The sequence below is a fragment of the Poecilia reticulata genome, linkage group LG16 (genome assembly GCF_000633615.1).
Source record: "Poecilia reticulata strain Guanapo linkage group LG16, Guppy_female_1.0+MT, whole genome shotgun sequence".
Lineage (NCBI taxonomy): Eukaryota > Metazoa > Chordata > Actinopteri > Cyprinodontiformes > Poeciliidae > Poecilia > Poecilia reticulata.
Window position 1 is genome coordinate 14,859,445 of NC_024346.1, and position 24,191 is coordinate 14,883,635.

Consider the following 24,191-nt stretch of genomic DNA (forward strand, 5'->3'; position numbering starts at 1 on the left):
ATATATATATATATATATATATTCTGGCAAATATCAAGATGTTTTAAGAATGCAGCAGCCATTTTGGATTTAAAGATCAGGGTTGGTGAGAAACCTCACTAGAAATTTCAACTTCTGGGAAACTTGGAGATGTTAACTTCAAAAACCCCCAAAAAGCAAAGCTGAATGCATCATCATCCTTTAACCAAACAATAGATTATTTTCAAAGTCTAGTCTGTTTTGTTTTGCTATATTAAAATGTCAGTATAATTTTGAAACTTTAATATTTATTGAGGCGATGCTTTTATATATAAAAAAATGAGGAACTGTTGCTTTAAAATATTCAACTTAGTTTGTGAAGTTTCTTTATGACTTCAGCAGGTTAAATAATTTTATTAGTAAAGCTTTAGCGGTGAAAATCAATTTATGTATTGTTAAATTGCTGATAAATCATATTCAGGTTTGCCAGCAGCTGTCTCACCCAGTCAGAGTCATTTGTAGACTTCATACACAAAGAAGAACCAGAATGAGTTTTTTTTATGTGACTATGTGTAAAAAAACTCATTGCTTGAAATTCAATGTTTTTATTTTATATTATTTTATTTCAAAAACAGAAAAGGCACTGTTTATCCACCAGAGGGCTCCAAAAACTTTGTTTCTAAATGGTAAAATGTCCCATCACCTTTTTTTGGTGACAAAACATCAGCAAAAAAGGCTTATATTTCATTGCTTATATCGATGAAGAATAAATTGTCTGAAAACAAATAAATACATTAATTTTCTTTTTTTTGCATTAAATTTCTTTTTAGATGAAGAGCCAGACATTGTAAGGTTAAACATTACTTGATCCAGACGGTATCGGCGACTGTCTATTATATCATGTCTATTTTATAATCATGCTTATAAAATTCTGTCACATATTTTATTGTTTATTTGATTTTAGTGTGTCAACTGTGTTTTGATGGATTTAGACTGTAGCTGGCAGCAGAAAAGGAGGAGTTTATACGCCACAGCTCCTACACATAGACAGCCGAATCATTTGTCATAAGAAATCATTTTCATATTTACATATTAAGACAAATATCTGAAGAGCAACACATATGATTTCTCTGCTAGTTTGCCTTCAGATTTTCCAATACATCAACTAGGTTGTCACCTTTTTCTTCCCTTGCATCATTAATTGATTCATTAAGATAATCTTCCAGTTTTCAAAGCTCATAGCGATATTAACTAAAGCACATTCCTCTCGCATAACTCTACCTCAGAGTTTAGAAAGAACTGTAAAATACAATTAAAGCTGACGACGCGACTCTAAAATATCTTTGAAGTGAATCTTTCGCTGCACCATCTTCTCTCCAGAGAACTGACAGCTGTGATGTCACTTTCCCAAAGTTTGATCAGTTTGTTGACCGTTTTTAGATGAATGGACCTAAAAACAACTCCGTCAAGCTGCTCTTAAAACGCGTGACACGTGGCAAGTTATTTTTAGCGTCCTACAGCCTATTTTCAGACACAAACATGGCTAAATTAGAAGTAGGTGGGGGAGGTTCAGCACAGTGATCATGTTGCGTTTTGTGTAGAGTGGAATCGTTCTGTGTGCTTTTAGCATGTGGTTCTGACAACCTCCCTCCTTCAGGCATCGATGGCTCTTCTCTTACAGTCAGACAGTCAGGAGGGGAAAGTCAGGTCGGCGGAAGCCAGGAATCGATGTAAGCAGAGTCAGAGCTGGTTTCTTAATGATTGCCTGTGCTCTGTCTAGATGCTTCCTCTAAGCACGGTTCCTGTTCCTGGTACCTCCTTCTAATCCAAATCCACTCTGCCACAGTGAAAAGGTTTTGCATTAATATTTGTACATACTTGAGTAGAAACCCCTCAGACTTCTTTATGTGCTCTTGAATGCATTGACTAGGCACAGGCACGCTCCACCAAACAATAGAGTCTGTGGTCCCTGTGGACATGAGGGGGGTCCGGGTCATTCCCGTTTGAGCACCGAAGAAATTGAAGAAAAAAAAAAAACACCCCCTCCGCTTGTTACCTCGCCGTTCGATAATAGAGGAAGCCCGTGGGCCAAACTGAAGGGGGAAGGTGTTCTGCACCTATAGGAATTATATTTAGTAGTTGTCATTGACCCAATGGGTGTGCAATAAAGCCGGCACCATATGTGACCCGCAAAACCTGGAATAAATCAAACCCAGCAAATCAATCAGAGAGGAAACTGTTTATTTCTGCTTCTGTATACAGACACTGCAACTCAAACAGCTTGACTGCGTGAGTTTAGATATTTCTGAGAAATAAAATCTGTCAAGCTTGTCAAGTTTTACACCTCTGCTGGGAAACGGGTCTACGAGCTTTGGCTATGTTTTTGCGATAAATGGCTATTCTGCAAACAATCAGCTCCAGAAAAAGAAAATGAACCTTTGATGACTTAATGAAAACAGGTTTCTTCCTGCTGATTTGTGCTGCAAAAAAAAGAAAAAAAACAAAAAAAAGCAAGAAGCCATCCATCAATGTTGGTGCACGGCTGATCCATGTGAATGTTAATGAAGCGAAGCGTGAATGTGACTGAGGCTGCATGCAAGCGGTAAATAAAATGTCCTTTCTACATCCTCAGATGGAACACGTTACCCAAGCAACCTTTCAAGTTGAAGCTTTTGGAAAGACATTCATTCTGGATGTGGAGCTGAATCAGTGAGTATGAAATGGTTAAATTAAACCTCTGGTCTTTCTCTCTGTTGATGCTTTAAACTTTTTCTTGGTTCCTGTCTTGACTGGACCAAAACTGGAGCACTTCACAGTAAATCTGATAAAACAAGGCACCATTTCTCCTGGATTGGGGTGAAATGCTAAACAGATAAAAAAAGCTAATGGATAAAGCATAAATTGTGTGCCATAATAAAGTCTTAAACAGCAGCTGGGCTTTTTTTTTTGCAGCTTGAGAACAAAAGCTGTGCAGTGGTCAGCTGGTTCTGCTTTTGGTACCACGATGCCTGCAGACCCACGTGGTTCTGGTTGTGAGGACTGTATGGGGGACAGGGACACGAATTTTCAGCTCCTCTCAGTATCTCCTGCAGGGCACATAGTTTGCCATATTGCAGCTGATCACCAATGTCAGCACATTTCCCTCCAAAGCTCTGCAAAGTGGGGAGATATTGGTTTCAATTTCCTCAAAATGTGCTGCCTCTTTTGGGCCTGTTTTACAATCCCAGAGGCAATCCTGAAATTATGATAACAAGACCTAAATATGTAAAAAAAAAAGATAATTACAAAATGACATTTCTGGGTTAAAGGTTGCTTTAACTAATCCTTTCTAAAGTTCTTGAGCCCCCTGATGTTTGTCTCTTTTTCGCAACTTAAAAGCTAAAAAGTGTAACATGCATTTGCATTTAGCCGCCTACGTTGCAGGGTTTGGTTATAAAACCGTATCCCAAGCCTTTTAACCCCCCTCAGAGAGCTGCAGAGATCCAGGGCTCAGGTGGGAGTATCTGTTGGCTGAGAAACTACACACTCTGCAGTTCTGGGATTTATGAAAGAGAAGCGAAAAGAAAGTCATTGTCATAGATGGAAAACTCTCCGTGGTGGAAACACTGCATGAACACACACGAGCTTCACAGGGAAACATGGTGGTGGTAGTATCATGCTTTGGGGATTTTTTTCAGCAGGGGTTCTAGACAATAAATGAAGCTAAATGGAAGATCAGACAGAGAGCCTCAACATACAGCTGGAGCTGTATGAACTCATTTATCAAAATAAAAACAAGCAACAGACCGCCTCCAACAAGACTAAACTTGATCTATTTTGCTAAGAAGAATTGGAGAAAAAAAATCTCCAGGTGTGCAAGACGTGCAACATTATAGAAAACACGATTCAAAACACCTGCAGCTGTAATAGGAACAACAACAAAAAAATGGCTCTACAAAATGTTGATTCAGGGAGGCTGAATATAGATACACTCCACATTTTTCTGACTTTTATTTTTCTTCCACTGTAAAGGTATTTGCTGTATTTTGTTGCTCTGTCTTATAAAATTCAAACATTAGTGCAAAAAGGTTTGTGGCTGATAAAATGTGGAAAAGTTCAGAAGGTGTAAATGTTTTTGTGACGTACAATAGTGATAAATTTTACCTGTTCTTTGTCACTACGCTGCAACAGAATCCATGTAGTCTTTCCCTCTGGAGGTTTTGTTTGAGTTTAGGACTGCTTAGATCAGACAAATAAACAAAAGTAGTTGTTGTGTGCCAAAAACTGGCTGCTCTGGTGTTTGTGTTTGCATGTCATGGATGTGTCACATGTTGGAGTGCATGTGTGATTTAGAGTTTTCCCTCATCATAGGAAGTGATTTACGGCAAAGGCTTTAGAGCGCCTGTCAGACACTGATATTGATCACAGCGGCGCTGATGGAAAAAGCTCGCTCCTCATTTCCTCCTCCTCTCCTTCCCCCACATTCATCCTCTCTCACTCCTGGATTGCTTCTACCTCCTCCACCTTTTCTCAACGCTCACAGTCAGTTTCTCCGGTCAGTTTCCTGAGTCACCGACCAAACTTCAAGCTGAAAGCCCGTGAACACATGCAGCGACGCTTCCTGCTTGCTAATCACAGCGGAAATTACTCTCCTGCTGAGAGAAATCTTACATCACAAGAATTTCCAGGTCTGAAGGGAGCTGTTTCTGTAATTCCTCCCACTCCCTGAGTGACCCATCGACTAGTCACCGGTGTGAATGTGTCAAACATGCACAAAGAGTTCTGGTCAGATTATTTGTACTTATCATGTTCTCAGTTTGTTTTTGCTATCAATCGATAAAAAAAAAAGAATTGTGGTTAATAACACTCTAGCGCAGAGATTAATGATCATTAATCAATATGCTTAGCTTTGTAAGCTTGAAATGTAAGTATGCATGTTTTTAAAAAAATGTCTAAGGAAATGCTTTATTGTCGCAAACCAAACATGTTTGAAGGTTCTCAGTTTTCCACGTTTTCATATTCAGGAAGGCTTAAAAGAAGTTATTTTTATTTCAAACATTTAGAAAGGTTTGCTATAAACTGCTCTTGCTTCGGTGGAAGAATAATTCATCGTTCATATCACTTTGGTTTTATTCAAAGTTTATAACATTTGTCGCTGAGCTCTCCAGTTTTGACTCTCCCCCCTCATCTTTTCGCTTGTGTTTGCAACTCTGAATTACAAGACCATGTGGCGCGCTCCTGTGAACCACGCAACTTTTCACCGGAGAGGGGCTTTTAGGTCAAAATACGTCAAGCAATTAATCCGCATGATGTCATTTTAAGACTTTTTAGATTAATCACATGGGGTAATGCGTTATTCAACAGTTTAAAAGAATTTTATGAACATTTGGTTGCAGATTCAAGTCCCGAGTGGACAAATAATGTTTACAGAAAGTATACCTACGTATATATAAAAGACATAAAAACGAAGAGACAAACTATCAAAAGTTTAAAAGTAAAGAAACAATAAAATCTACCAGATATTTGATTTTTTTGGAGTTCAATCCACAATAAATTATACACACAGATACAGTTATATACATTCACACTCACTATTAGTTAGCTTAATATCTAAGTTAAAATCTCCTACAGGCTTCTAGCATAATTCAGGCAGAATTGGTAAACTTAAAATAGTCAAGCTCTGGGAAGAATCCCAACTTTTAAGCTTAGTTTACACATTTTTTATTCAGTTTCATCGTATAAACTTAATGCAAGCTTTCTTTATTATTTCTAAAACAATTATGATTCATATTTGTCCTGGTGGAACACCAACAATTTCCAAAATTAACAATCTCTAATATCCATGCCCCAATGAAAATAAATGTGTTAACCTCAGAACTAACTTGACTAAAATTAAGCCGAGAACTTTTGCAATAAGTGCAAACAATAAATCAGTTGTAGCTCCAAATTAATATGAGTACCTAAAGTTATGAACGTGCATTAATATTCACTTCCACTGTATAATTATTAATTTGTGGGATTACCGGTAAGAAGTCTGTCAAAATGAGAGTAAATGGAGTGACCTGAAGTTTTGCTGTGTGAAATATTGTAGAAAATGTTTCTCAGCCTTCATAAACAAAATCTCAGTAAAGAGCAGCAAAGAGCTCTTGAAATTCGCGGAGAAACGTGAGGCATTAATAGTATGTGATGTTTTACCAACATCCCCTTAAATTACACGGTAGTGAACAAACAGAGTAAACAGTAATCTCTGCTTGTTGGCTACGCTGTGATCATTTAGAAAAACAAAGCTATTTATAAAAAAGAACATACAAGCACAAAGCTTACGTCTGTTTAATTTGAGCTCAGCTTCTCACGTCAAGAATGATCTGGAGCAAATCTCCGATAAAACGTCTGGAAATTTTACCAGCAGTGAGCGGCAAACGCTGAAGAGTTTATTAGCATCAGAGCAGGAACAACCAGATACTTCTGTGTAATTAACATTTATGTAATAATGAATTATGGGATCAAAGTAAATGCAGTACAACACTTCATACCTGCTTAATTTATAAGATATCAGAACAGAATGTGGCATTAATAATTATTTGGTGTCTATCAACTATTAATTGTGCTACTTTTGGGGTTTTATTCAATTAGTTTTAGAGAAAACTTGATTCTTCTTCTATGTTTTATTTTGTCTTCTTCTTTTTGATGCCGCCTCCCAGCAAAAACATCAGCTGTTTAAATTGTGCAAAGCTTTCTGTGTTTGCATTTACTCTCTTCACATGTTAGAGTTTTCCACTATTCTAGTCTGGATGACTTAATAATAATCCAAAGGCAGCATATTGGATTGATCGATCATTGTAATTTGACATTAGGAGAAAACTTGCGCGTAATTACACCTAGATTGCGCAATATATCTGAAACATATCCTAATCACAATACCTCTGCATGCAATATTATCACCAAAGACTCGTTGGACTGCAACATGTATTGGCAATTATAGTCTACGTGTCGAAGATTTACACTGGTTTATTTACATTGATTTACACCAATAATTTATACAGCCTGTGAGTCTCACTGCAGTCAGTCCCTCATCTGGCACACATGATGAAGCCCAGGAGGCTAAAGGTCACAGAAAGAGTTGGAAGCAACATAATGACAGATGGGAAAGAGAGCAGTGAGGCAAATATGTGGATTTAATAGAGCTGATGTTGTCGTTGATATGTCTGCTGTTTATATACAGTGTTTAAACAACCAGGTTTCCAGTGGGCGTGAGCTGATGGTTTGACGTGACGCTGAAGATTTAGGATGCACTTCTCCCACTCTGTTGTTCGATTCTGTCTGTATAATGCAACCAGTGCAACTGGCGGAGGAGGTCTGACAGCACCACCATCTTACCTGATGATACTTGGTGCAGTTTTCTTTTGCTTAAAAACTTAATTTTGACTCATTCAAGCATTCTTCTCATTCTTGTGATCAAATAGCTCAGTGGCATCTTTGTCTTGCTTGGCCAAAAGACTTTTCTGTAGAAAACATTTGGCTTGTCCATGTGCGAAGTCGCAAAATGTCAGCGGAGTTAAGAAAATGTTTTTCCTTCCTTCCAAACTCCCAATCCCAATTAAAATGTGTATGCTATGCCTAAAAGCTGAATCTGTGTCAAGAAACCAGATTATTTAAATGAACTCTGAAATTTTGTCAGATGATTGTAAATGTTGACAAAACAGTGGGGATTATTTGTCATAATTTGTATTTGTATTTTTCAGTTTTTAGCTTATCAAATAAATTTTTCACATTAGCTAGAGAAGACACTATTTTTCTTTTATTAATGGAAAAACGCCGTCCAAGCCAAGAGTTAGAAATCCATTTCTAAGACTTTCTCTCTGTAGCAGAACATCCTGTGGGATAATGTTTAGCCATCAGTATTGGACCTTTAACTCACACTGTGGTTCTGCAATGATCCAAGGTGCAGCAAGGTCACATCTGAAAGCATAAAAAGACAAACTGAAGTTGCCTCGTCAATGTCTGGACTAAAATCCAATTTAGTATAACCTTAAACATTCCTTTCATACTCGAAAACGCTCCAACATGTCTGAATTAAAACATTCAGAAAAGGAGAGTCGTTGTATTTAAGTGTAACAAAGCAAAACCAGAAGACAAGCACCTTTTCAAAGAACTGCATGTATCTGGGCTTGTTTTCTTTTGACCCTGAATCTCTTGAGCCTCTGGGCTGGTGATCTGTCCAGGTTTTACCCCACAGCTGAATTTCCCCCTGTTTCACTGCTTGAAAGGGATTTTCAGATTATAACTTATCCATGTGTCCGTTTCTGCTTCGTTCCTCCTGAAGGTCTTTGTTGTTGCATTCCTGCTGCCCTCCGCCCTCCTGTCCGCCCTTTCTGTCCTCCTTTTCCCACACCCCGCTGTGGAACGATGTTGTTTACAGATAGCTTTTAATCCAGACAGCTGATGAGGACGTGTGGGCGCGTGAGAGCGAGGTGTTTTAGCCTCATTGGATCAACAGTGATTTCTGAATGTCTATTATCAGTGAGTGGCACTGCAGCTGCGGACGTTTCCTCTGCTTGAGCGTGTTGCCATGAGCAAACAAGACAGGTGTGCTGCTTCGCTTCCTTCGCCTGCTCTGTCTGCGGCGCCACAGAACCCACCGTCACTTTTCCGTCCTCGCTCGGAGACGCCGTTCAGCCTCACGCTGTGAATAATGGCAGCGTAGGCGTTCTGTTAGAAATTCATATGCCTTGTGGCTCTTGGACACATGTTGGTTGTTATAGTTTCAGACTCCAAGGTGCGAGACTCAGTCTGTCTCCGAGGTTCAATCCGTACGTTTACTGATGGCTTTTCAAAGATGGATGCTGGTTCCTTTTCATAATTGGATAGAAATAGACTTTAGGTTCACACAGAGAGTTTTTAAAGTGCTAAAAACAAAATATAAAGAAATAAGATTAACAGCAATAATAATAACATAAAACTCAGTTGTTACCAGTCAACACAGTCTATTTCTGGTTGTTTTGTTGTTTACCAAGTGCATCGTTTTGTACCCAGCAATTGAAAGTCATTTTCTATTCTCTACTCACAGTCCACTGTAAGGACATTGATATAAATTGCCATCATGTAGCCGACAGTGTTTGTGTGTTGGTGTTTCTATAATTGCTTTATAAATCAGGACAAAAACAGTTGTTATGTTTAGGTAAAAGCATTCTCTATTAGAGCACATCAGTATATAATGCACAGGAGGTTATGCTTATCGTCTTTTGAAAAAAAAAATTACTACGAAGAACAACCAACCAATATACTGTGGCTTGATGAGAGGAGCAAAGGACCAAGTGGCATCATGTTTGGTCATTTCACTAAGACAGGGGTCACCAACTCCAGTCCTCGAGGGCTACCATCCTGCAACTTTTAGATTCACCTCTGCTCCAAAGTGTCTGAATTTCCTCACAAGCATTCATTCCTCTCTGCAATAGGCTGGAAATGAGCAATTTATTTGATCCAGGTGTGTTTGAGCAGAGACACATCTAAAAGTTGCAGGACGGTAGCCCTTGAGGACTGGAGTTGGTGACCCCTGCACTAAGGGGTCACAGATTTGTTCATTTGAATGTTATAGACTCATTTCACTCTCTGAATGCTTCCATATTTTATGTTTTAGTGTCACTTGGCGATTAGGAAATCTGAGTGGCCAAAAAAAACGTTGATTACCTCAAGGCTTCAGTCTTTATTTATAACAACCTCCCATAATGACAGCACTTACCATATCTAAGTGTAAATCTGTGCGTCGTCACATGACCACCACTGAGTCACTGTGTCTATAATATCGAGTGGATGAGTCAGAGTTTCCTTTTTATCAACTTATTAACTTGACTGCTGCTCTTTAATATTTTATTTATAATACTTTAGGTCTGTTTCTTCGTCTCTCTGTATGAATAATCTTGTGCATAAGTGGTGCTTTATAAGTAAACTCACATAACCTCGGCTCAGAAATCTTTGTAATTCATGGTTACGATGTTCCATCTGTCCCAAATGAGTTGTTTATATGTTGTAATCTCTTTTATACACATAGTGTGGTTAAGTATGTTATTGTTTATGTTTTAGTTGCTAATTCACTCATCAGTAGGAGGATGTGAAGTGGAAGGATTTGAAGGGAGAGGGAGGCAGGTTTTTATTTCCCTTCATGGTCTTTGTCCTCCATCCTCAGCGACTCTTACAATTTACCATTCATGGGAGTGGAGCGAGCCGCTTGGGTTTGGGGGGGTTCTCCTGTTTTAATCATCTCCAACACACACATACACACACATGCAAGCATACACACACACACACACACGTATGTACATGCACTCCATTGCCCTTGATTGCCCCACACCCACTCTCCATTCAACCCCACCCCTCCCATCTCCACCTGCTCTGTCTGAATAATGAATGGTGCCGTAGCGTTGAAGAAGATTGTGTGTGTGTGTGTATGTGTGTGTGTGTGTGTGTGTGTGTGTGTGTGTGTGTGTGTGTTTATTTCTGCTCTGTCACATACAGAAGTAATACATTTAACCAGAACAATCAGCAGCAGATTCACCTCTATCATAACTGCAGGCATCTTTTTAGCTCTTGCTCAGCCAGAAGGGAGTTTAAAAATGCAATTTTCCTTGTCACAGTTATTAGACACCAGTATCATTTTAGTGTTTAAAACCTGCATCAAAAAATTTAATTCATTAGTTTGAAACAAGTACTAAAACACCTGGGAGTTCATTTCTGCCTTACATGTTGGTCTTAATTTACATTTTCTCTTAACATAATCCAGATTTCTGTGTTATGCCTGTGAAGATTAAAAAAAGAAAAAGAAACAGACAAATATTGTCCATTTATGAGATGAGTTTTGACATAAAAAAAACTCCCAAACACTTTAAGAAATAAAAAGCCAGGGGACATTTAAAAAATAAAAACACTGCAAGTCTAAAAGCATTTTTTACCAAAGCAATATAATAATGAAAAACATTCAGATTCAACTCATCCTGACTGAACATCACGTGAATGTTGAACCAGGATTTGCAGTTAATATATGATTTATTTATCATTTCCTTTACAATTTTTCCAAAACTGTAAAGGAAATCTTTACAGTTTATCTTTTTTTCCCACAGATAAATGTTTGAGATTGCTAAATTTTCAGACAAATAACCCAGTAAAAAACAGTTTTCAATTTATTACATTAAATAAGGTAAAAAAGCTACTAAAACCAGCTCTGCTCCTTGTGAAAATGTAATTACCCTCAAATCCCAATTACTGGTTGTATCAACCTCGGCTGCAGCTACCGCTTACTGGTTTTCATGGTAACTGGGATTGAATCTTTTACATCACTGTGAAGAAATTTTGTCCTGTTTTCGAACATGACTGGCCTGTTTAAGGTCAAGCCACAGCATCTCAGTAAGACTTTAAGGTTGTGTCGAGTCACTTTCCCTGGATGAGCAGGAAGCGACAGAAGACAAACACTTGTGTTGTGTCATTGACTTTACAGCAAGCAGCATCCAGTTATGAAGTAAAAAAACGTACCACTTTATAATAAGTCTGCGCTTATAGATGGCTAATAATTGCTTCATAGATGTATTATTAATAAATCTCTTTATAAATAATTTGTAACCCTGAATTATGCATTAACCCTGTAAGTTCTGAACGTAATGGCGACGGTCCTGCCAAATTTGCAGTATTGTAATTCCGCCACACTTTGTGCTCTCTGAAAAATTACAACGGTTTCTGAAAGGGGAGACGTTGCGCCGATATCCAGCAAATATCGAGTTATTACGGTAATTTCACCCCAGCCGTAGCAGGAAGTAAAATTAATCTGAGGAGCGCTCTTTTAATGTACGTTAAATTGAGAAAATAACTTGCTAGATATTGAAAGTTCCAGTTGTTATGGATAAATGGGCAAATATATATTTACTCACAGGACATTTAAAGAACTGCGTACAATTAAAATAAGCAAAAATATACAGGTGGAGACTTAAAACGTAAGCAATAAAGGCTAATTAAGGGTGAAAAGGAGATAAAATCTACTGGTTTCTTGCCAAATAGTGATCCAAATCTGTTCACTTGTTTTTACAATATGCATTTGTAAACCTATTTTTTTTAGCATATTGTCTCCTTCTCACCTTTACATAATGCATAGTTAACAGTTATTAATGATTTATGAAGTGTTTATAGACTAAGTGATAATATAAACTATTTATTAGCCATCTGCAATGGAGGCCTTACTGTAAATGTTACTTAAAAATACTTTAACAGTAGAACCTGGTTGAATACAAACATTCAGAGGTGATGGCGGATCTATTTACCTTATACGCATTCTTGTGAGCAGAGAAACAACCTGCCTTAACGGTTTATTATGTGACGATGCTTGTGTGCAGCATAAAGAGGAGTGCACTCCTCCCTGTTGTTGTTCAACGGAGACAAGAGAATCAGAATATTATTATTTCTACTCCTGTGTCACGTCAGCTTTTCCTGCATGCAGACAATCCCTCATGCTAATATGGGGAGTCAATTACAGGCCATGTTGAATGCGTTATTCATCCCGGTGCGGCTCTGTGAGTGTTTGTGTGTTTGCACGGTGCTTCAGGGAGGAGCTTTTTATCGGATAGCCCTCCGATACACCCACATGGTTCTTCCCGCTGCCTCTTAGGCTTTAGCAAACATCCAATGGTTCAGCGGTTTGATGAGTGTATTCACATGCTGTTATTTTGCCAGAAACGTGTGCGTGTGTGCTTCACCGTGAAGGAAGAAGTCATCAATAAAATGCAATCCTGAAGAGCTGTAGCTGCAGAGTCATTGTGTGGGTTGTTGGGTCTCAGGTGCAGAAGAGGCACCTAAAGTGTCTTAATTAGAGATAACAAGAATATGTTTAAAGGCATGAGGCTCAGATGGATGGGGAGGATCAATACATGGGAGAAAATTAAGAGAATGTGACAAAGAAGGGGAGAAAACCCACTTGTTTGTGAACCCTGGGATAATTTTACTCTCTCTCTCTTGTCTGGGATGTTAAATGTATTTTAAACTTTGATGTCTTGTTGTTAAACCAGATTCGTCTGGTTTAACACAGATGAATCAAAAGATCCAAGCAAAACCTTAACAGCTAAGGCGCAGGAAATCCAAATACAAAACATAGCCAGGCAACGTGACATGAGGCAAACAGAGTATTTGAAAAATAACCATGAAAACCAAAGTGCATTCCTCTTGAGGACGGGGGAGCTGATTGGAAACAGGTGAAACGGAAAGTTAGAAACAAGGCGACGGACACATGGTTTATTCTGTGCTGCTGGATCACCATAACACTTCTCATTCCTTCATGTTTTCTTTGGCACCTTTTTGACACATTCATTATGGCTGTGATGAAAATAGTTTACTTCTGATTTCATGATAATCTGTTTTTGGCCATAAATTTTGCTGCGTCTCTTTCTGGTGCCCATTGTGCGCATGTGAACCTTAGATCTTCACATGCATGTGTCTTTATAGCCTCACTTGTCCTATTTTAAAACCTATATCAAAGCCACATCTGTCCTCACATTAAATCAGCCCAGATGTGCCCCTCCTCTCCCATCTTTACTTCCTCCTGTGTTCCAAGGTCTGTCCTTTATTACACAGACCTATGATGTGATTTACTGTAAACTCGATGATGTAGAAACGGTGCCTGTGATAGAGGGAACAAAACAGAGGAAGAGGGCAGCATGAGGAAGTCCTTCATGCTCCCCTGAATCTTTACGTGTGGGTGAACGAGGTTCAGCAGGCATGAGGAAAAATGCGACGTTGAGGTGCTTGAAGTGGCCGCCCGTGAACCACCGTCTCTCCTCCACACTTTAGTCTTTTTCCGTCTTGCCCCAGGCTGAACTTTTCTCCCTGATGATTCGTGTGTCATCATATCAGACTCACACAGTTGAATCTTTGAACTCATAACTGTAACTGTCACACTGGGAATCTTGTGTGTGTGAAGCAAAAGTAATGCTCGATGCGTTTTAGATTGCGTTTGCTCAGACTCATTCTCTGCTCCAAGAGTTTATGTTGACATTGTTTGCTATGTGAATAGAGGAGAAGGTTGGTAAGTCGTAGGTATGGGAGGAGCTTTCCTCTAGACTAAAACTGATGCTGCATGCAAATGAAACCTCTTGCTCTGGAAGAAGACAGAGCATTATTTCTGGGATTTAAACACTTCTATCACTCTCTCAAAACTTTGATTTGACCTGTTGGAGAAAGACGTTCAGAGGTTTTTCCGTCTATGCAGCAAATCTTAATGTCTTTCAATACATGGGTTGTTTTTGAATAGTCTGGATAGGTTCGTTAAGGTTAAAAATTGAGACTGGTTAGGATGAGAAGTTTGAACTCAAAGCTGGCTGGGAATAGCACCTACTGAAGATGATAAGACTAGTGGGATAATTGTGTTGTTAACATGAGATGACAAAATAAATCATCTTGTGGAAATTAGATATTTTGGTGTCAATGTAAGTTTTTTATATGTTGACCATATCTTAACGATACGAAATGCTACAGCCATTATGAAAGTGATACTCAAATGTTGAAGCAGTAACCTTATAATACAGTTGCTTAATCTCATGTTATGCAATGCAGACACTCTTTCTACATTCATTAAGTTTCACTCACCTTGGTATGCCGGATGCTTGAAGTGGCTCCAACTGAAGGCAGCCCAGCCTATTTTCGGATAATTACCCAAACACTTGCTTATGCGATCATTGAGTATGGAAACTAAAAAACGAGATGGTGATGTCACAGCAAAGGTAGCTTACATGGAGGCACCAAGTTACTCGGCTAGATGCAGCTGAACCGGGTTTGATTCCCAACCACGGCTAATTTATTCTGCTCTTCTTCTTGTCAAGCTACTAATAAATAAAGTCCTCTAAAGCTAAAAATTGTTTAAAAATACTAATAATAAAAACTTACATTGTCTTTACAGAGTAGCAACTGTAAATTTTACACCTACAACAGAATATACCTGCATGTAAAAAGGTCATATACGTAAATGATCAAGCGTGCTTCATTTCTTCACATTAGACTCTTAAGCAGTACAATGTGTTTATAGATGTATGCTTTACATTTAAACTTACATTTCCTTATTTTTAAAGAAAACAAACTGATACATTATACTCCGATACTTTTATTCTGAGACAACGATAGAGGTCTGCATCCTCTTCTTATATTTCCTAATTCATCCCCCTCTCTCTTTACCTATTCTGCCCTTTTCGCTGCCCCTCTCCTCCTTCGAGCCGTCTCAGTCGGAGCGGAGGATTAGCCGAGACAAAGAGGGATGCTGGATCTGCCGCTCGCTGAACACAGAAACAAGAAGAAGACGGTTGTTTTCTCAGCATGAACACATACTAAGCCTATTGTTTCTGTGATATTCTCCTGTCATGCTGAATATAAAACAATCCTCAAAGTGTAGCTTACTGTCAAAAGGTTAACTATTTAACAAAATTTACCACACAAAGAACGAAGCTGCAGGATAGCAAAGTTTCCAACAAATGCATGAATGCAGAAGCTTGTGAGGACATTAAGTTGTGTGTAAAGGGTACTCAAAGCAGGATGGCTTGCTCCCAAACTACAGTCCTTTTGAATTGCTACCATGAGCCTTCCTAATTTAGCATGGATTAAATAACCATCTTTGCCTTCCCACAACATCGCTGTCATTGCTTAATTCAGGACTCCGATCTGTTTGTGTGCAGCACGATATGGACTGAAGTCATGGCTGCCCAGAAGGACGATGGAATGTTTGTGTTTAGTTTTAGTCATTTTTGCCTCCCTGTTTCTTGTTTGTGAGCTAAAGTATTCCCTCTGCAACAAGAGCAGAATTCCCGTTGGTCTGCTGGTGGAATTGCACAACCAATAAGTGATTGGAGAGTGAATGAATTACAGCCTGGAGACCCTTAATGAGGCCTCGAGAGGGGGGCGGGGGGGAGGTTGTCAGAAGAAGGGTTGGGGGGCTGGTGGTGGTGCAGGTGAAAGCAGCTGCAGCTTTTTCTCTGAAGAAAGGCCTCTTTGCTCCTCCTCTTCAATCCCTTTCACGTTCTTATTTCTCTTGCTTCCCCGGTCTTGCTGCGTCAACCTTGTGCTTCATTCTCAGTCCTCCTTTGCCTTTGACCTCCTCTTATTTGGCACCCACCCGTCCTCATTAGGGACCCCTGACACAGCGCATGCACAGTCCTTTGTGTGGCACTGCCATTTTATTGTCAGCTTAAATGATAAATCCATGTCAAGAGACTGATTTAATCATTACAGAGGATGCACATGTTCAAGATTCCCTTATTTTTTCCTAATTCTTGCTGCCGCCGTTTGTGTGATTTGTGATCGTGTGTTTATTAAGCAGAGTCTTTGAAAAGAGTGTGGGAAAGCAACGAAAAGCCCGCTGAGCAACTCTGCTGCCAGTCCACTTCTACTCAAGCATGAACATCCTGCCAGGGTGGCCTTTTTGTGCTGTTTTTCCATCCCAGCGGCAAAGCGGCGCTTGGCGACACAGACCGTGAGAGGAATCGTAGAGCAAAACAAAAAATGTAATGTGTGTGTGTGGCCTTGTATTTGATACACTGTAAGGCCCATTTAAAAAAAAAATCTCACTTTTCCTTATGGTCCCATAAGAAGAAATGCTGGTTTTGAGTTTGGATTCATGACTAAAGTGTTAATTGAGTTTAAGTTAGGTTTAGGCGGCAGAAATTAATGAAACATGAATGGAAGTCAATGCAAAGTCCCTGTTAAGATATAAAAATACACAATGTGTGTGTGTGTGAGAGAGATAAAGTCATTTCAGGAGATCAAGCTATGCTGTCACTGTAGATTTCTTTGCCCAGAGCTGCTTACAACAAAAAGATTTAATGACGTTTGAAGGCACTGACAGCCAGATGGACTCTGTGCTGTCACTGCTTGAGTCAGTTTTTACCTTTTAGAAAAGCCATTTAGGGTGAAATAAGGAAGACGTTTCCTAAAGTTGAAGCTTTATCGCTGATTTTTTGCGTGTTTTTGTATATAGACTTGTTAAAACCAAAGCATAAAAAAAAAGAAAAATCTCCTCTCTGACTGCTCAGTGAGATTTGACATATTGTACGGTGAGCGTGGAACATCTGAGGATCCGGCTCTGAAATCTCCTTGGGGTCCGACTGACAGCTGGACCCCGAGATTCCAACAGATGCTGCTGCAGCAACAGAGCAACGAGAAGTCCTTTCCGCTACAGCGGAGGATAAAAAGATGATTTAAAAGAGAAGTGAGCCAAAGGGAGACCGTAACAAACACTAAGTGAGGAAGAAACTAGTTTCAGCAGCATATCTGGTCCACTCAGACATGATGCAGGTCGAATAAATAAGAGCAGCGTTTACGACCACGAGAATGTTTTATACCTCCACTTCTGCTTCTGTACTTTTTGCTTCCAAGAAGATACTCTGATAGTAACACACATTCTCCTGCAGGGTTTGGGAGATTTTTGCTTTCTGACAACCGTACTCCACAGTTTAGGCTTAAAAAGAAAACAGGATTTGTTTTTTCTAATGTAGAAACCTCTATCAGCTAAATGATGCAAATGTTGAAAAGTCAGAACTATCTCATGAAAACATCTGAACTCCACCTTGTTTAATTTGCAAAGGCCTGGCATTTTGACAGGGGCTTATGCACACTTTTAAGAGCAGCTCTGAAATATTTTTCTGAAAGATACTGGTGGTTTATAAATGAGTAAAATATGCTATCAAAATCTGCACTGTTAAAATAAATACCTTAGAAATTCTGAGGAATGACCAATTTATAAAAGATTGTGAAAAAATGTTTCACCTTGGAAGCAAAACATAAAGAAATCTGAAAATGACTCAAGATTTCTGCACAGAGTTGTGTTAGCAGTAAACAGGTATCTTTGATTTTTTTTTTTTTCATGTGAGAGCAAAACTCCAAAGAGCAGCATGTGCTCTTGTTTTTCTTCACGCGTGAACTCATGTTAACAAGAAGGGGAGGGAGATGTGTGTGTATGTATGTGTGTGTGCGTGTGTGTGTGCGTGTGTGTGTGTGTGTGTGTGGAGGCTCTCCTTTGCTTGTTCGTCTGTCACGTGAATTATTTAAATCCCACAACAATTAGAGCTGAAATCTGTTATCGGCGCCCTCCGTTAGCAAACCTCTGGTGTCTCTGCCTCGCTGCGATGCGTCCCTGAACCCCCCGTGTCTGAGCTCAGCGTGAGTCTGGATGAAGATCACAGGCTCCGAATCTTAAACACACATCCGAGCAGAACAAAGAGTCGTGCCCATCAGACGTCTTCATCACAGAAGCATATGTTTGCTCTGAACGGACTTTATGCCGTCTTGATATACGTAAAGTCTCTAAGTTGTGCTGTGGATGTTAGTCTGATTTTCGGTCTGATCTTTAAAAATAGTCTAATAGCAGAGCATGTTAAGATTCCCGTATCAGACCTGAACTCCATATTCAGAGTTTATTTTTTCAAATCTCACCTCTGCAATCCCCTCTGGCGATTACTCCTCTGTTTATGATTCGTCCACTTCTCCTCTCTTCATCCACTTATTTTTTATTGCAACAGCAAACTGCCCATTAGTGCAGAGAGCAAGCTCATCTTTTGTAGGCGAGTGCTTTTGTGTTAGAGCTTTGATGCTGATATGACATTTTGTCTCCTCTGTAACTTTGAAAACATTTTTTTTCAAATAATTAAAGCGTCCATCCACATTTATTGGCCTCCTTTGTGTAGAAGTATGAAGTATTAAATATGAAAAACTGCACTAAAAAGCAGAGTTTGTTTATTCACGGATCAAATCTCTCAAATTAACAAAGATCACAACCTCGATTTCAAGGTCTTTGGTCAGAGGCCTTTTTCACTGGTGCTGGAGAGCCTTCTGGCCCGCAGCATCACTATCCAAATGCACTTCTTATAGATATCTGGATGATATCTATACATGTAATTTGCTTTTTGGGGTAAATAAAGCTCTTTTTGAAAAAAAATGTTTTCTGCTTTATATAAATTAGTTTATTTATATAAAAAACATAAGTGATGCCTAAGATGTTGTCATTCTTGACCCTCACATGTTCAAGTTCCATATTGGCCTTTGCACACACTGTTTGTTTGAACTGAATGATTAACACTCTTGGCAGGTTAAGACACAACATCTGCTGGTTGTCTTCAGTAAATCAGCTATTAGTGAATACTATTTATTTGGAACATAACCCAACTGAACAAAAAAACAGATAAATAAGCTCTGAAAGAAAGAGAATTTCCATCCAATCAGAGCTGAAAAACTTTAAAAACAATATTTTGCAGAGATTTAAAATGACTATCTGTTTATTTCAGCACTAAAAAAAGTTTCATCCTATTTGCTTTTGGACCTGAATGTATTATCCAAGAAAAATAGATGTTTGACTGCTGCATTATTAATGACCTGCAGGCACCAAAGCAATGAAAGATCAACAAAAACATTAAAAATATATATACATATATTGTACTCTACTGCGACAGACTGGCGACCTGTCCAGGGTGAACCCCGCCTCTCGCCCGAAACGTTAGCTGGAGATGGGCACCAGCAACCCTCCCGACCCCACTGAGGGACAAGGGTGTCAAGAAAATGGATGGATGGATGCAGATATTGTACCCTAAAGAAGATGCGATAAAGGCTTGAAGCTTGTCCTGTCACTTTAGTTAATCTGTTTATATACGACTTGAAAGGACGGCAGAAACAAGGCCGGGGTCCTGAGTGAAGTTTGTTTCTGCTGTAAATGCAGTTTTGTGGATCAACTGTCTATTAATACCTTTCTGATAATGTTTATTTTCGGCTGCGGAGAGCCATGTCACAGAGTGCATCCAGCAGCTTGAGAGTGACATTCAGACCTTTTCTCAGCTGCACATTTTATGGGTTTGCAAGCATCACTTGGTTGTGAGACTACAAAATAGCTAGCAGGGCACATAGATCGCTGTTAACAATGCGGGTTTCTTCAGGCCACTAAGAAGGATTTTGAAAGCTCCTCAGTTTTATATCAGCAACCTTGACATCGTCTCTGCCTTCACATCACCAAAGCAATTCAGAAACAATGGGATACGTACTGAAGACAGGAGAAATCCTGATTACTATGCTGCATTCCTGAGTGCGCGTGGGTGTGTGTGTGTGAGCAGTGAAGCTCATTCATCTCTGTCTCGGTTTGGACCTGCGGGGTGGATCTCCACTGGGATGCTTTGGTCCAGCTCTGCTAAGAAAGCGCACACGCAGTCCAATTTCTACTTATTTATGCCACACTCTCTCTCTCTCTCTCTCTCCCTCTTTCTCTCTCTTTCTCTCTCTCTCTCCTTTTCCCTCTCAGTTTATTTCCTGCCTCTCTCTCATTCTGCCTTTTCGGCTTCCTCTCCCACTTATTGACCTTGGTTTGTCCCTCCTTTCCTCTGATAGCGACTCACACGCATTCTTACATAACGTTTTTCTTAGAGCCTAGACCTTTATAATTATTTTTATGTAGGTTTTGTTAGCTGGAAATAGAGTTGTCACTTGTTGCGGGTCATAATTAGGCACACTTATAGTTGTACTGTAAAACTTGAGCATGCCTAAGCCACAGAGCAAAACTTTACTTTTTTCTTTCTCCCCTTTTCTCTTCACAGCGATCTCCTGTCTTCGGGATATCAGGAGAGGCATTTATCAGAGAATGGGAAGATCGTCGTCACCAATGTAAGATAATAAAAATCATTCTCACTACATTAATGTGCAGCTGGGATGTGAACCACAGCTATCAGCTCAAAATTTCCTTTGAAGTTTTGCTTTTGTTTTGATAATTCCCCATTCTTTCTAATATAATTGCAAAGCCAATGATCAAAATGCTCACTTTGTTTATCAGTGATCCTCAGGCGTTTGCATACACTCACCATCAGTTATTGTAGACACTCAGAGATGCATTTGAACCCTTGAAAACACACCAAACAATTACAATGAAGTTTAAAATTAAGATGTTGGACACATATTATTGGATATCAAATATTTACATACACCCCCACTCATATTTTCAATGAATGTCCCTCAGGAAGGTGCAGAAACAACAGTTGCTTTTTGTTGTTGTCAACAAGGACTTTTGCATTGCTGTGACTGGATCTTTGGCCACAAAAAATAGGGATATCCAGCTCTCCAAAATGCTTAAAGTTTCCTATGGAGAGGTCGGCTAGGGGCTTTTAAACAAATGGGTCATTAAACTACCTAAAAACATTTCAGAAGCTTGTATTTTGCTAATGGGATGGCTAAAGAAAGCATGAAGTTTTCCTCCAGCTCGCTAGAGGACATTTATCCAAGTATTAGTTGAGAATATATGCCTGATATTGACCCTGTTAAATCAGAGAAAATCCAAATGAAATGAAATGTAAACTTAAAGTCAAACTTGTTGCACCAAACATCTGGCAAGGGATCCATGGAGACTATTTGCATATTGCATTTTCAAAAAATATCTGCCAGCCTCTCATGTTACTTATTTGTCGGATCAATAAACCCAGTAACTCTCTGTACGTTGAAGCAAATAAACGAGCAGAACGCTTTCAGAAAACACGCTCTCCTTGAAAAAGAAAAACCAGGAAACATCTGTTCTGTCACAACAAAGCTAAAGTAGAAAACTTCACACAGAGTCTGAAGAAAAAGGCAATTTTTACGAGTGTCTTTACAGTGTCATGGATGAACTGTGAATTTCTAGAGATTGTCGGCTGTAGCTTAAACCTTCAGCTACTCTGAAACCAGATTAAGATTGCTGCGATAATCCAGTGAAATCTACACTGCTCAGTTACAGGACGCCCACTCAGATGTTATGTGACACCGCTCTGTAAGTGGGTGAGGATTCATAATGCTCAGGATTTCCTCGGCTAAGCAGCAGATTAGTGGTAATATCAGATGTTTTAGAGAGAATGATCCAAATTAAGTCAACAGATCTAGTAAAATATGGCCACCGGTAATTATAATAGTCGATATAAAGCGGTGAATTAATTCACGTTGCCGATGAATGTCCAGAGGAGAAAGAGTTTTCTTTCTGGCTGAACAAAAAGCAACACCTCTTTCCGTTTTAAATGTCTGCTTTCAAGGAGGTTAACTCGAGACAAGCCTCCTGTGTTTGTGTGTGGCGTGTAAAGGTCAACGTGTCCATCAGCCGCTGCTTTGATAGATCCGGGCCAGGATTTGTTCTGCTCCGGTACGGCATCCGATATGAGACAGAGTGCCATCCTGTTAAATGTGCTATCAGGAGTCCAGAAGTTGTATTTAATGCAGTTAGCTCAGGGCGGATCACGGCGTTCATCACGGCACACAACGTTTTCTCACAAACCTTTAGAAGGATTTTTAATCTGTTTTGCTACAGGAAGGATGGAAATGATAAAAACTTTCCTTTTCTGGTTACAGTTTTCTTTCTTTAATATTAATATTATATCATATTCATTATATCATATAGAATGGTTGTCCTTCAAGATGCATTTTCTCTGCGTAAACAAAACAGGTATTACTACAACATATTAATTATTTCAGAGAATTAATGGATGTACAAGTTACTGGAAACATGATTTCACACTGATAAACTAATTATTAATTACTCTTGTCATTATTATTGAAGAGTATTTATTGTAAATTAAGCCTAATCACATGTTAAAATGACTTGCTGCTGTTTTTAAAGCTCTACATGATGCTTAATGTAAGTGAAGTTTGTATGGGAAGCATTTAAAAGAGCTGCTGGAGGTGATTTTGTTTTATTATGTGTTGTGTTTTATTACCCACATCCAGTGTCCAGCCTTAAATGCTTAGCTGTGCATTTTATTTGATTACTTATTTGTGGTGGAACAAGGAGATCCCAGGTCTGAGCAGCTTAGCGACATGGTAAATGTGCACATGGTGAACGTTCCCCATTTGGTTTCTCCTCTTCTGATGAGAAGTGGAGCAGAAGGTTCAGTACGACAGGAAGAGGAGAGACTCTGGGATAGTGGAGCACAGCATCACTTATAAATAGCCTGCTCTGTTTTTATGATTTTGCGCACATTTTCTGTGCCTTCAACAACCTCCTTCCTCTTCATCTGCAGTTTTAGGTTCATCTGAATGACTTTCAGATTCCCTTCCATCTTATATATTGACTCAAAATTTCTGTCTGTATGGATGTCTTTCCATCTTGTTGCTATAAAGTATTGCTTTATTTTTGCAAGTTTCACTCGTGTTATAAATGAGAATTTATTCCCTGCTTGTTTTACATTGTAAGTGTAATTGCCACTGATTGAAGGGGAACAAGAAAGACAATGAAATAACTTGAAGTTTTTTGGTTTACTGAACCAAATTTATGTAGACGAGCTCCAGAGTCTTTAATTCATACTCAATTATCCTCATGAAGACTTCTTTATTAACACATTTATTCCCAAGGCCTGTTTAAAAGCACATATACTTTATGGTTTTCTAACAAGATGCTTGTTGCTTCTTTGAAATCCTTCATGTCTCAATTATTTTATTGTGCAGTCCTCTGTGGAGCCGTGATGCCATAAACTAAAATAAAAAAACATAATACACCTATTTTTACTAGGACATATCTAATCTGACTGTGTATTCCTGTGACTCTCCAGGTGTTTAGACAGAACAGAGCTCGTCTTCTCGTCAAAACTTTAAACTCCAACTATTATGTAAGCAGCATTTTATTTACAGGGAACCAATGAAGGTGGAAACTGTTGACACCAACTCTACAGCCTCTATGGGTAGAAGCACGAGCAGTGTTGTAAAAACAGTGTTTGCATGTTTGTCACATTCCAGCGTTTCAGAACATCAAACTAATTTAAATGTTATTCAAAAACAACACAAGTAAACTTAGCAGTCTGCCTGCACAAAGGTCTGATCTGCAAAGTACTGATGAACTTGTAGAGTGATAATAAATCCAAGTCTTCACTGACGCTTTTTTTTGCATGCAAATGCTTACATGCATATTTCTTTCACAAAGCCATATGAGACACAATTGAGGGACAGTAAGAGGTCTGGATGAGGAAGAACGTCTGCTGGTGTCCACAGGGTTAGACTTTAGAGCAGTAATTGATCCTCTGATAAAAGCTTCCTGTCTAATGGCTGGTAGGCAGCAAGAAATGGAGCAGGAGAAGGGCAGAAGAGCACTTAGACATCAAACTCATCTGCAGACAATAAGTGTATGTTTATGCTCAACAACATGCACACTCACACACAGGAGGATGGAGAAATTTCTGGTGGAGATGGAAAACACATTACAGAGGACCTGGCATGGAGGCTCATAGTTTGGAGAAGCTGACAGATAGCGTGTTATTCCACAG

The 24,191-nt window shown here is 39.1% G+C and overlaps 1 protein-coding gene across 4 annotated transcripts in view; it reads left to right on the top strand.

The window, feature by feature from the left end:
• Positions 1 to 24,191, top strand: part of adam22 (ADAM metallopeptidase domain 22) — a 60,375-nt gene that overhangs the window by 2,338 nt on the left and 33,846 nt on the right. For all 4 annotated transcript variants that reach the window (XM_017309539.1, XM_017309540.1, XM_008431664.2 and 1 more), the window contains exons 3-4: positions 2,591 to 2,667; positions 20,523 to 20,589. In XM_017309539.1, coding sequence (XP_017165028.1) covers positions 2,591 to 2,667; positions 20,523 to 20,589 — 144 coding nt within the window. The remainder of the gene's footprint in view (positions 1 to 2,590; positions 2,668 to 20,522; positions 20,590 to 24,191) is intronic.